General features: G+C 41.8%; 1 protein-coding gene across 1 annotated transcript in view; it reads right to left on the reverse strand.

Moving 5' to 3' along the window:
• Positions 1-2,799: 2,799 nt before the first annotated feature.
• Positions 2,800-12,774, reverse strand: part of LOC102209769 (plakophilin-4-like) — an 83,710-nt gene continuing 73,735 nt past the window's right edge. Inside the window, exons 13-22 of the mRNA XM_005738704.2 lie at positions 12,685-12,772; positions 10,977-11,171; positions 9,998-10,171; positions 9,511-9,661; positions 8,130-8,322; positions 7,891-7,975; positions 5,479-5,596; positions 5,233-5,364; positions 5,042-5,115; positions 2,800-4,924 (exon numbers count right to left, since the gene is read on the reverse strand). Coding sequence (XP_005738761.1) covers positions 4,667-4,924; positions 5,042-5,115; positions 5,233-5,364; positions 5,479-5,596; positions 7,891-7,975; positions 8,130-8,322; positions 9,511-9,661; positions 9,998-10,171; positions 10,977-11,171; positions 12,685-12,772 — 1,468 coding nt within the window. The 3' untranslated portion in view covers positions 2,800-4,666. The remainder of the gene's footprint in view (positions 4,925-5,041; positions 5,116-5,232; positions 5,365-5,478; positions 5,597-7,890; positions 7,976-8,129; positions 8,323-9,510; positions 9,662-9,997; positions 10,172-10,976; positions 11,172-12,684; positions 12,773-12,774) is intronic.

Raw genomic sequence — 12,774 nt, forward strand, 5'->3', positions numbered from 1 at the left:
GCAGAAAAGGCTAACATTGTTATCTTTTTACAAAAAACCAGCTGACCATGAGAGGTTTTTGGACCAATTTTGTGTTCTCCATTCTTTAAGCACCGGTTTGAGCACCGGCACCGTTTCAAAAGTACTGATTTGGCACCGGTATCGGATAAAACCTAAACGATACCCATCCCTACCGAAGACAACAGTTTACTATGGATAAACGCCTCATCCCACTCCGTAGCCTAAATGGCGACCATTAGGTTGATAATTGCTCCGAGCTCTTTATGGACAGTGTAATCACTAAGTGTGTTAACTACAACTCATTGCAAAAAAATTTAACACGCATAATCAGCAAATTACGCCCCAGCTCATTTACGTCAATGCCTGAAGATGATTTCTGCTGTTAGCTGGGTAGCCCTAACATGCATGCTACCTGCATATTTTGGAAAACATCTACAACTTATTTACAGATCCTGAATTGAAAATCTCATCCATATTTTTTAGAAGTATTTTAACTATGGACCAAAAAATTGTACCCACCAAAAACAGACTCACTACAAGATACTAAACTGTAAAATGATGGCATGTGACATAAAACATTAATGTATTATTTATAATATAACGGAGAAGAACTACTCTTCCCGCAATCCTTAACTGAAACAGCGGCATCTCTGATTGGTGGAAGTTAATAATAATAATAATGGATTGCATTTATATAGCGCTTTTCGGGGCCCTCAAAGTGCTTTACAAGTTGCTGTTGAATGACATTAACCTTGGAAATGTGTAAACCCACAAACATCAGAATGGACGAGTTGCAGTCAGGAACATAGCACCATGCCACATCGATAACTTGGCTACACTTGACCACTCACGCACAATACAAACTACAAACACTAAATTCTAGAAGGCTGGAAGTCGGTTGCTATGGAATCTAGGATTTGATTGTATTATTGGACGAGTAGTTCTTTCACTGTTAAAAGTCATTATGTACACAGCAGTGGATTATCTACTAATTGGAAGGTCAGTGGTTCAACTCCCGGCTTGTCTTGTGTTCATGTTAAAGTGTCTTTGGGCAAGAAACAGAACACTGAGTGGCCCCCAGTGCATCCATGAGGGAGAATGCTAGGTTCAAAGCACTTAGATGCAGTGAATGGGTGAATGAGTCCCAGACCCCGTACCTTAGCTTTTTTTCCCTTTATTTATTTATTTAGTAGATCAAATAAAATCTGTTTATCGTCACGATTTATCTTGTTGCTGGTTGGTTCAAGGCTTAAAACTCTTTTCTGAAACATCAATGGAGGAAAGGAGTGGAATATTTATTTCTGGAAACAGAACTTAAAATAAAAATGGCTGTTTCACCATTTTAACCTAAGCTAACTGCCTGCAGGATGTAGCTTCATGCTTACTTTTATGGATGTGATTTGTTTCAAAGCAGGGCCTTTAAGTTTGTAACCTCGATGATGTTGAAGGTTGTTGCTGGAGCTGGGCAGCAGAAACATGCTTCCACACAACTGTCTTTGCATGTGTCTTGTCTTCCAGATTTTATAACTTTTGTGTTTACACTTTTGTTTGATTACAGGTGACAATCAATAAAAAGAAACCCTTTGATTTGGTTTTAGAAAACATGCTCTGGGCTTCAAAAATATTTTTTTTCTTCTTTTGTCGTTTTGCAAAGAGGGATCTCATACAATTAAATTGCGCTGCTGTAGCTCTTGAGGAACACTGACCAGCCAATCAGTTGCTCCTAGGACTATGAGCCTGGTTTATAACTCTGGTTTAAAGCTGATTTAAATTTTTTCTCCCCACACAATTTCAGTGTCTGGATTGTTGTAATAGTCTGCACTCAATCTGTAAAGTTTCTGATTGGCCAGTCAGAGTCTTTAAAAACAGATTCAAAGGCAGAAAAAAGGTTTTCCCCTCAGGCCAAAGTAATTAAAATCTCAGTGGATAAGCTGGACAAGTTTTTGCCTTTAGAAAACTGAAATCATCAAAACAGCACTCCAGCTTTAGAAATGAACACATTTCTCTACATTGACTTGTGACTTTGTAACTTTCTTTTTTAACGTCAAGACTGTAATTTAACGAGGCCTCTTGACCCTTTAGTGGTACATTGGACGTTTGTGCTGCTTTCCTTTATGGTGCCTGTTTAACATATTTTTATGTACATTATTGTCTCAGTGTAAAAGGCCCAATTACAGTTGTTCTTTGGTTATAGTCTACCATTTTAGTTTCTTTTAGGTATCAAAGAGTAGCAGTCATCAAGCTCGAGGACGATACCCTACAGTCAAGCTTGATGACTGCTACTCTTCTAATGACGACCCCCACCCTTTGAATTAGCTTCTTGACCAGTGGCAGTTATTGAGCTTGATGACTGCCACTATTCGACCAGTCACTGGGCTGGATGAGTGCTGCCACACTTGACTGCTACCCTGCTGAACATAAGGCTGACGCCTCGGGTAGGACTGGGCCTTAGTTGTGCAATGTGACTTTCGGGCTAGTTGCTTTTGTTTCTGTGGATGTTGCTGTAGAATGTTACAATTTCGCAATGGCTTAGTTGCAGGACAGCAACAAGCACAGACGACGAATAAGTGAATGTAACTGCATGGACTAGAGCTTGTTGTGTTAAAGGCATGCTCAGGGAGGGCAGTTTCTGTACAGGATGCATTTACCTCATCATGTTGTACATTTTTTGTTTTAGCTGTAGCATCGTGTATCCAAATATATCTTACAACTGATGCAATTAAATCTAATAAAGATAATCTATTTAACTTGCTTTTTTTGTGTGCATTTCAAAATTAGAAGAAAACCGCAACTTCCAGGTGTCTCATCGTGATATAATCTTTAATCCCTATACATATTATTTCCCTCTGTAACACATCATCATTATCAGTTTTAGACAGAACAGACAGATTGGGTATTTTGGTCAGGTCACAATTAAATTAATAAAAATAATCGATAAATAATACAAAAATCTTCCTCACAATCACATAAGAAAGTTCTACATATTGAATACAACAATGTAACAGGACAGTTAAACCATTTTTATCTGTACAAATAGATGTTCACTTTTGTTTTTCCACATATTTCACATACTTTATGATATACTGCACTTTTGGCCAACATTACAGAAAAGCAGAGGGTTACAGGTTTAACCCCAGTTCTCTGAGTCTTTAAAGGTTCATGAGCGTGAGGATGTTCATCTCCAAACCCAGGTCAAATAATATTTGGAGCAGCTTTTATGTTGTTTGGAGTAGTGGTTTTATTTAACTGGTAAATAGAATTTGTCCCAGGTGTGATCCTCAGCTTCAGCAAGTTTCTTTTTCTCTTGCATTCAAGATGATGCTGGCGGACGATATTTATGTTATAAAGCCAACACACTGCACACTTTTACTGCAGAGAAAAATGAAATCAGTTGACGTGAACAAACACTCGAGTAAACAACAATGTCAGGGCTAGGTTTTTTTCTTTCTTTTGTTTAAAAAGCACCTTTTGACTAAGCCTTGGGAACCCATTAGCTAGTCTGTAGACTTAGCTTCTGGCAGAAATGGCAAAGCCCAAGACAATTTGTTTCACATCCTGATCATTGTTTACAAAAAAAACCTATCAATTAAAACGCAAAATCTTCCTTAGAAAGAATCCAATTTAGTATACTCAAAGCAACAAGACTTACTTTTGATCCTTGATGGTTGTTCACACTTGGCGATGATTTCCAGAATTTAACATTACGGTTAACGCACCGAGTCTCAGTAAGGTCATAGCTATATCAGAGAATTGTCTTAAATATACACAAGAACTGCCACTCTGTGGACTTCCAGTTTGATAGGGGTTCTATGAGATAGTCCTGGATAACTGGGGAGTTCCCAGTTTAATCTGATTTAATCTTTCTGGGATTTCAAGCATGCAAACTCTTCTCTAAGGATTTCTGGCTCTTACTGTAGATTGTAGAAGTCTATGCAACCTCAGTAAACATTTTCCCAACGAGTTCATGGTCTCAGTCGCTACTTTCAAGTGTTACTGAATACAGCATAGTGTTTATTTTGCAAATTGTGGTCCCTGTTAATGTCAAAAAGGATGAAAGGCTGATAAAGCAAGGTATGGGAGTGGGTGCGGTAGATCCACTCCTCGTTTGACACATTTAGCCAGAAGACACTCAGCTCGAAGGGACTTCACTGAGGGGGGTGGGTAAGGTAACGGTGGCTACGTCCATCTTTTAGACTGTTTGTGCCTCTAGCCAACACCTTTACAAGTGTGTGGGAATTATAAGTTGTACGCAACGGCCAAACAACATGGTGGAAATATTTCAGAATATTCTAGTTTTGCAGCCTGAAGCTCATTAAACTAGCGAACAATTTCATACAGCACTGCTTCTTTATGTTATGCAATAAACCTCTGATAAAACTTTGACTTTTTTGTGTTTGTTTGGTTTGTTTTTAGCTTCGGAGTCAAAAATAAAGGGATAATTTTTTTCCGGGTATTATTATCGTGCGGTCTGACTTAGTCAAAAGCTGCACATGGCAAACCAAGCCCTGGTCATTCAGCACAGCTTCAGTACAGACACACACATACATATCCACATGCATCCGCAACCTTTCACGCAGCCACACAACGCACTCCCCGCACACATACACCCACAGGAACGGACAGCCAACGTGGTGAAGACTTGATGTCCATGGCGTCTGTTTTCTTTCTACACCCACGAGTCGGGGGAGCCGGTGAACTTGTTCGCCCTGTTTGAAGGCCTCCGTGTGGTGGAGTAGAAGTCCACATAGTTGGTGTTGGCTTTGAATCGGAGCGACTGGGTGGCGTAGCCGTCGGGAGAAGACGGGGTCAGGTGGGCCGGTTCGTCCTCAAAGTGCTCCTCGCCGTAGCCTTGTGGGGACGACAGGTACATTCTGTAGCTGTTGAAGTTCTTCCTGTCGGGTTCGTCGTAGAATGGCTCTGGGTGCTTGGAAAACAATGTAATCAGTCAGTCTATATAAAATCAACCAAACTGAGAAAACATCCTTACCTGGATGATTGAGCACGACATTACTGTATGATGTAACAACAAAAGGCTTCTTACCTGGGATCTTCTCAGATCCTCTCCTGACTGGGAGGAATAGGTCCCAATGAAATATGGGGTTTTCTTCTCTGACCCTGAGGTGAAAAATCCATAAGTAGAGAGTAAAATAAATATAACTCCAAACTGAAATGGTGGTTGTTTGAGAGAAACACCAGCGGCACGTGTGCAGATCCCTGAGGGATGCCACAAACCTGTGTACTGCCGTTTGTGTAAACTGTTGTCTCCATAATATGTGTCGAGTTGCATAGATGACTGGGCCCTCTGATAGTTTGAACTGTGTCTTCTTATCCCGAGCATCGCTGGCGAGGATGTTGCACTACCGCCTGAAAACAAAGCCAACCAGAAAAATAAAACGGTGATATGATTTAAACCAAATCCTGTTTCCCCCCCAACAATCTATTACTGAAATATGATCATCGGTTTGATGTCTCTCACACCTGATTGAATGACGGGGGACATCTGCATTGGGCTGGTGGGTAGGGTCGGCTGAGAGCGGTATCGGTCCCGCTCCAGAGTGGAGACGGGGGTGACAAAGTGGGTGTAGTTCCAGCCATCCTGTTCACATGTATGACAAAAAGAAAATAAAGAGGCATGCTTGTGCACACATGTAGGAGCTCCTGCAGGGTTTCTTTAATATGAATACATACATTTAAAACCTCCCCCCAAAAAACAAAATTGGCTCTATAGAATAGACAAAAGCCTTATGGAGTTAGGCTATGGATACTGGAAAAAACAAAAAACATCAAACGTTTCCAAGGCTGTTTAGATGCTCAAATTGCTGCAGCACCTGCTGGGGGAATGGTTGAGGACCTACATGTACTTAAATTACTGCATTTACGTAGATTTCATCCATTCACCTTCTGCCACAGACCTCCCTGACCACCTCCTCCTGATCTCCTGTGGGGAACAGTATTGTAGGGTCCTTTACCTTACAATATAAATCACCTTGAGGCAACTGTTGCTATATAATAATTTGAACTGAATTAAATTTTCTGTCAGAGAACCATGGCCTCAGACTTGATTCCCACCCCTGTTGCTTCACACTCAACTGTAAACCACCCCAAAGCAAACAGGGGCCATCCCCCGACGGAGCCAAAAGAACCACATAATCTGCAAAAAGCTGAGATGACATCTTGAGACCCTCCACTCTTTGGCTGTTCCTAGAAATTCTGACCATAAAAGTCATGACCACAATTGGTGGCGCAACTGGACCGGAAGGTTTCATCAGTTTGAATCCTGTGCCACAACACTTTTACCGCATAAGAGTTACAGGTTTGTTACGAATTTTGCCTGTGGCTGTAACAGTCAGTGGTGAATTCCTTTATTCTTTGTCAATTTGGCTTTCATAACAGCTGCTGTGTTTAATTGGTAATATCAGTGGCTGCCGTTTCAAATCTGGCTTTCCTAAGAATCATATAAGATGAGACTTTTACAGCATGTGTCATTTATGCAGATCCTACATCATGAGTCATCCTCATGGCACGAAACATGTCCCTTCAGCTGTGAATGTTTCTCCTTTCTTTATAGTTGAAACAGGAAGAGCGATTTATTGAAGCATGTGCAAAAACATGTAAATACAAGCAAATAAGGGAAAAACAGTTTGTACCATGCTAACGAGCTGAAAGTCAGTATTTGGTGTGACCACCTTTATTCTTCAGCACAGTCTGAACTCTCTTTCTTGTTATTTCTTTAATAAGTCGTCTCCAGGAATAGTTCTCCAGGTTTCTTGAAGGACATTCAAAGCTCTTCTTTGGATGTTTCTGCCTTTTGTTCTGTTCTCTGTCAGCATGATCCCACACTGCTTCAATAATGCTGAGGTCCGGGCTCCGGGGAGGCCGATCCATGACTGATAGTGTTCCACTGTGTGTTTTTCTGTCCAGGTATTTATTGCATTGGCAGTGTGTTTGGGATCATTGTGATGATCAGTGCTTGATTTTTTCCTTTCTTAAGGACATTTTTTTCCAGACACTCTTCATCTGCTCTAGATATATATATATATATATATTTAGGCCCGATACCTCTTGTTTTGTCCTCCGCTTGTCCCGTCGCTTCAAATTTTTAAAGACTCCACAGTACATAGGTCACTTTTATCACACTTTTATCACAGCAAAACAGCTCTGGGGTTTTGCTGTGGCACTTTGCACAAAATTGATGGAATAATGACGGAGGAGGACTACCTCCAAAATCTTGAACCTCACCTCTAATCAGCAGCTTCCAACAAATTGAAATGTGGACACAGTTGGATGTTACAGCAGGACAACGATCCCAAACACACATCACAACTGGCTGTAGCTCAGGCGGTAGAGCAGGTCATCATCTACTGATCGGAAGGTTGGTGGTTCGATTCCTGGCTTCCCCTAGTCTGCATGCCAAATATCCTTGGGCAAGATACTAACCCCAAATTGCTCTCCGATGCATCCATCGTGTGTGTGAATGTTACTTAGAAAGCACTTAGAAAAATGTGCTTGTGCAAATGGGTGAATGCACAAGTTGTGTAAAGCGCTTTGAGTGCTCAGAAGAGTAGAAAAGCGCTATAAGAACCAGTCCATCTACCATTTACTGAGGGATGTGATATGCTGATAGCCTTTTCTTATCTTAGCACCCACATTTTGATAGATGTGACCAAGGGACTCTCATTCCAATGAAGTCAGATTAACAGAAGGGAGTGCACTTCTGAAAGAGACTTTGGATAATGAAGGCCTTGAATGATTACCGTGCCCTGAATTACAAACAGACGATAAGAAAGATAATCAGCATCTCCCTGAAAGAGCCTTTAAATTTCTTGAGGTGTAAATGGAGTTTTAATTCCATCAGTGTGAGTTCTTCCACATGTGTCTGCTCGTACCCACCTGTTTGTAGAGGGTCCTCAGCTCTCTGTACTGCCACAGGGTGTTCAGCACCTGAGCAGCTGCCTTCACAACCTTCATCGAATATCTGTGACACACACAGTATGTAAAATAAAATGAGTTAAACCAGTTAAGGAGTGCCTGATTTTCTGTCACCCATCACCTGTCACAGTGGTAGATGCTCATTATAAACGTAGCGAAATGAGTTCAATAATAAAAACATGAAGGTGGTCACGTCTTACCCTTTCCCTCGACCTTTGCTGATATCCACCAGTTTCTCGATGCCTCCGCTGTCGGCTAAAGCTTTGGCGTTCTCCATGTTGCGGCTGATGACTTCATGCAGCGTGCAACAGACTGATGCCACCGTGTCGTCTGACAGCACAGTGGGACTGCCGCCAGGCAGCCGGTTCACCAGATCCCGCATGGCGTACTTTCCTGCAGGTGGAGAGACAGACAGAACAGAAGGTCTGGATCTGCTCTTAGTGGATTAACAAACAAGTTTAACAAACAAGAATTGGTGGCACAAGATTGAATTAATGTCGGAGAATTGTAGATTTACAAAAGTTGGGAAGGTCTCTTCGAGCCATTTCTAAACAACTGCAGATTCCAAGATCATCAGATCAAACAATAATAAGTACATGTAATTCAGACGTGTCACCAATTTGCCAGAAGAAGACAAGATGACTCCAGGACTCAAACCTGTCATGAACTGAAAACATCTGGAACACCAGCGTCACCGTCCACAGCGGAGTGAGTTTTACATTACCATGGACAGAAAGAAGCCCCTGCTCCAATATAGACGAGCCAAATACCTTCTGGAGAAAAGCTTTATAGTCAGAGAAGACAAAGATTGAGCTTTTTGGTCAAAATGAAAAGATGTTTAGAGGAGTAAAGGTACGGCTCTCAAAACCTGAGAACACTATACCAGCTGCTAAGCATGGTGGTGGTACCATCATGCTCTGGGGCTGTTTTGCTGTGGCACTTTGCACAAAATTGATGGAATAATGAAGGAGGAGGACTACCTCCAAAATCTTGAACCTCACCTCTAATCAGCAGCTTCCAACAAATTGAAATGTGGACACAGTTGGATGTTACAGCAGGACAACGATCCCAAACACACATCACAACTGGGGGTCGAGTGGATACAGCAGGCTAGCATTAAGCTTCAGGAATGGCCTTCCCAAAGTCTCTTATATATACTTAAGTATATGTTTGAACCTGTATGCATGTATACGTCTGAAATTTGTGCACCCACTTCAGGATTTCATTAACACTGAACATGTGTAAATGTGTAACAGTGCTGTTTATTTGCAGGCAGAGTATTAAGAGATGTTTAGTTTTGCTGAATCAGTTTTAGTGGCCGTCTTTCGTTCCTTTTACTGCAGCTCTATACTTGGGCGTGGCAAGATGCCACAACCCAAGAATGACTGTTCACAGGTAAGTTTTAGGTGTTCACCCTTCCCAGGAGCAGCATTTAGGCATTAGCTCTACTTTAACTGTAATTTGTTTGCAGATAGGAGAGGGCACAAATGTAGGATTGTGTCACCACTAGGGGGCAACGTAATGTCAAAGACTGAGTATGTGCTGGCTTTGAATAAACAGTTGAGGGGTGTGTGTGTGTACCTATCAGTTCCTTGTTGCGGCTGTCCAATGCCATGTTACGCAGAGCGGTGGCGACGGAGCAGACTACCCGGTCATTGTCCATCCTCAGCAGCTCCACCAGGATGGGAAGGCCCTTCTCCTTACGCACCGCTGCTCGGATGTAGGCCGAAAACTGCAAAAATAGAAACAGAGTTTTAAATGCCCCGAAAGGAGTCAAATATTGTTTTTACCCATCAGATTCCTACTGTGACAAACACAAGACTTGACCTGCGATGTCTCTGTTTGTATTCACTGGAGGTCTGAAGTTGGCAAAATAGGACTGAGATGAAAGCTGATGGCTTGTTCTGATGTTCCAAAGAAACAGTTCAGAAAGTCTGGAGAACTATTGCTCAAGAGCGCTTTATAATGGACAAACAAGTCTGACTGCTTGGTGGCTCAAGACTTTTCCACAGTGTTGTCTATAATTAGGAAAATCTGCACCTTGTGTTAGCCTTAGACGAGGTCTTACCTTCCAGTTTCCTGCAGAGAGGTTCTGCAGGGACCCGGCAGCGCCCTCCAGGGTGGCGGGGTTGGAGCTTTCAGCCAGCAGGTTGAGGTACGGCTTCACCACCATTGGGTGCCACAGCAGCTCTGCTCCTCTCAGAGACTGGGAGAAACCCGGGACTGTCCCGACACCGTCCCACTGCGACAAACGCACCAAGGCACAGAAAGTGAAGTCGAGTTTGTATAATTGGGAGTGCTTAAACTGCTTAAAGGGCGATTCCTCTAAGGGTTGCTTGATCCAGGAGAGGGAAAATTTTATTTACATAAACTCTTTACATAAAAACAAGCACCTAAAACCATCTTAGAATCAATAACTACCCCACGGAGCAGCCAATTCATTCTTATCCTGTCTCTATCATCTTCCTCTGTCACACCAACTATGAAGCAATCCATGAAGCTTCTCTGTGGTCTTCCTCTTTATCGTCTGCCTGGCAGCTAAGAACTTTTGAAGATTTCAGTTTTCAGTTTAAATCTAGAGCTACAAGGACCCGTCATGGCTCATATTTGCTTTCACTTGCTGACGAATACAGAGGACAGCAAACCTTACAGCTGTGCCAGTTTCTGCCCAGTTTTCCTGTCGGGATAAATTATATGAAGGCAAAAGGTGAGATTTTTGTGGTTTCTGTTGTGGATCAGTCCCGCTGCATTCAGAGTCCGTTTGGAGGGCAAACGGTTTAAATATTCTGAAAAAAATAAAACACCATCCAATAGCTTTTTAAAGATCTATCTGCACTCTGACCCCAGCAAACAGATCAGGGTACATTTTTGACTGCGCCAGGTATAAACTGGAGGGTTCCCTGAGATCACCAGACTAGCTTTTGAGTTCTCAGATTGCTCAACAGGTAACTGCTCTTATACACATCTTGTATATTTTTAGTACTTTTAAAGCACATAAACATCTTTTCATGCTTTAAAAGAACGCCTGTAAAAGGCCTCAGTCGTACCTTAGAGTCGGGCCAGCCGCCTCTCTTCCTGCCACGCCTCCTCTTGCCCCAGCAGAGGTAGTCCAGCTCCTTGGCTGGGGAGGAGAACCCCAGCAGGGTGTCCAGCTCCTGGTTGCCGAGGAGACGAGAGGAGGGCATCTCCATCTCCAGGCGGTACGAAAGGTTCCTCAGGGTGCAGACGCTGTTCTCCACTATCTGAAAGTAAAAGTGAGAACTGAGCATTTCTTTTGTTTCTGCCTCTTCTTCTGTGTTTCCTGCTAATGAAACCTGATGGTGGTGCTAGAGGAAAGTTTTCACATAAAATCAAACATTAGACATCTGCTCTGCAGAGCTCTTGTTTCAGCCTGTGGATGGTGCAAAAGGTTTATTTCTGTTATATGATGTTTTGTCTGTGCAAGTAGTTTAGAATTTTCAGAGCACTGACATCGACGTTTTATTGCTTAAGCTATTTATTTCTATTTGTTAGCTAAGGTAGCTGGGACACTACATCCTCTTCTTGTTTGCATGATGATGATATTATGCCACACGTCTGCAACACTTCTGTGCTGTAGTTGTATTTTCTGTACTGAACATGTGATGCCCTTGGATGTTTCCCCAGTTTGCTTGTTATCGTGTTTTAGAGGTTCAAGCTTTATATTAACTTTTAATATCATTATTAAAGGTCAGGGTCTTTTATTTTCATATCAATGAATCTTTTGTGAACTACAGATGATCATTAAGCCTATACAGCTATATATATATATAAATTTTTTTTTTTTTTACTTGGTGGTGATAGCCACAAACACCTATGTTTGATTCTTGAAACACATTTTTCTGTTCCTAGGTTTTAAATTATAGGAACTATTACCACAGCAATAGTACTTAGTAGTAAAAGTACTTATGGATCTATCTGTGAAGTGTTGAAGGGTTATCAACTGAAGATGAACACAGGCCAGGGTTCACTTCCATGCAATACCAATTTGTACCACAGGATGGTGCAAGTGAGTCAAGTAAGCATTTAAAAAGATTTGCCTACATTTCAATCCATTATTGTATTAGTAATTTAAAATCAGGTGGTGCCTAAAAACAAACAGCAAATGCTAAACATCAGCACACCCCTGAAAACATTTCATCACACCCACTGGTAAAATGTTGCACCCTGGTGGTCAAAATTGTAGTTGAATTTATGAATGCATAACATCTAAACACATGTATAGTACGTTTATGTGGCCTGGCCACGTACAATCACATATAATGGTAACTAAGTAACGGTGACGACCACTTATTGTACACTACTTAATAGGTCAAAAGTAAAGTTTTACTAGGAGAATTTGTCAGAAAAAATAACTTTTGACTTCCCTCAAAGAAATCTTGAGCAGCAAGCAGTTAGAGGTCTCTGTCTAATTAAATACTCCACATATAACAAAAAAGAAACAAATAGTAAATATGTGTTCTGGCAGAGCCCTTTACAGACCACATAGATTATAAAGGATGGATGTTAACCTCTTACTGGTTTAAATCAGGGCATCCTTATAACAGCAGTCTCAGTAGCTGTAGTTTGCACATACTGCAGTATGTGAGTATTGAGGGATCAGATTCAGGTCCCCAGAGTGCGGTTCCAGCTGTGTCTGGGTCAGGTTAAGTTGGGATGACTCTCTCGGGGATAAACTGTGACAAAACATGACTCACACACTCATGTGCATCTTTGTGTGTTTGTGCTTTGCTGCACCTTGCTGTCGTAATCGGAGGTGTTGACGCAGGCTCTGAGGACGTGGAGCAGCGAGTCGACCAGACCTTCACAGCACCGCAGCTGACTCCT

This window comes from Pundamilia nyererei, unplaced genomic scaffold (genome assembly GCF_000239375.1).
Source record: "Pundamilia nyererei isolate P.nyererei 1_Seehausen unplaced genomic scaffold, PunNye1.0 scaffold00085, whole genome shotgun sequence".
Lineage (NCBI taxonomy): Eukaryota > Metazoa > Chordata > Actinopteri > Cichliformes > Cichlidae > Pundamilia > Pundamilia nyererei.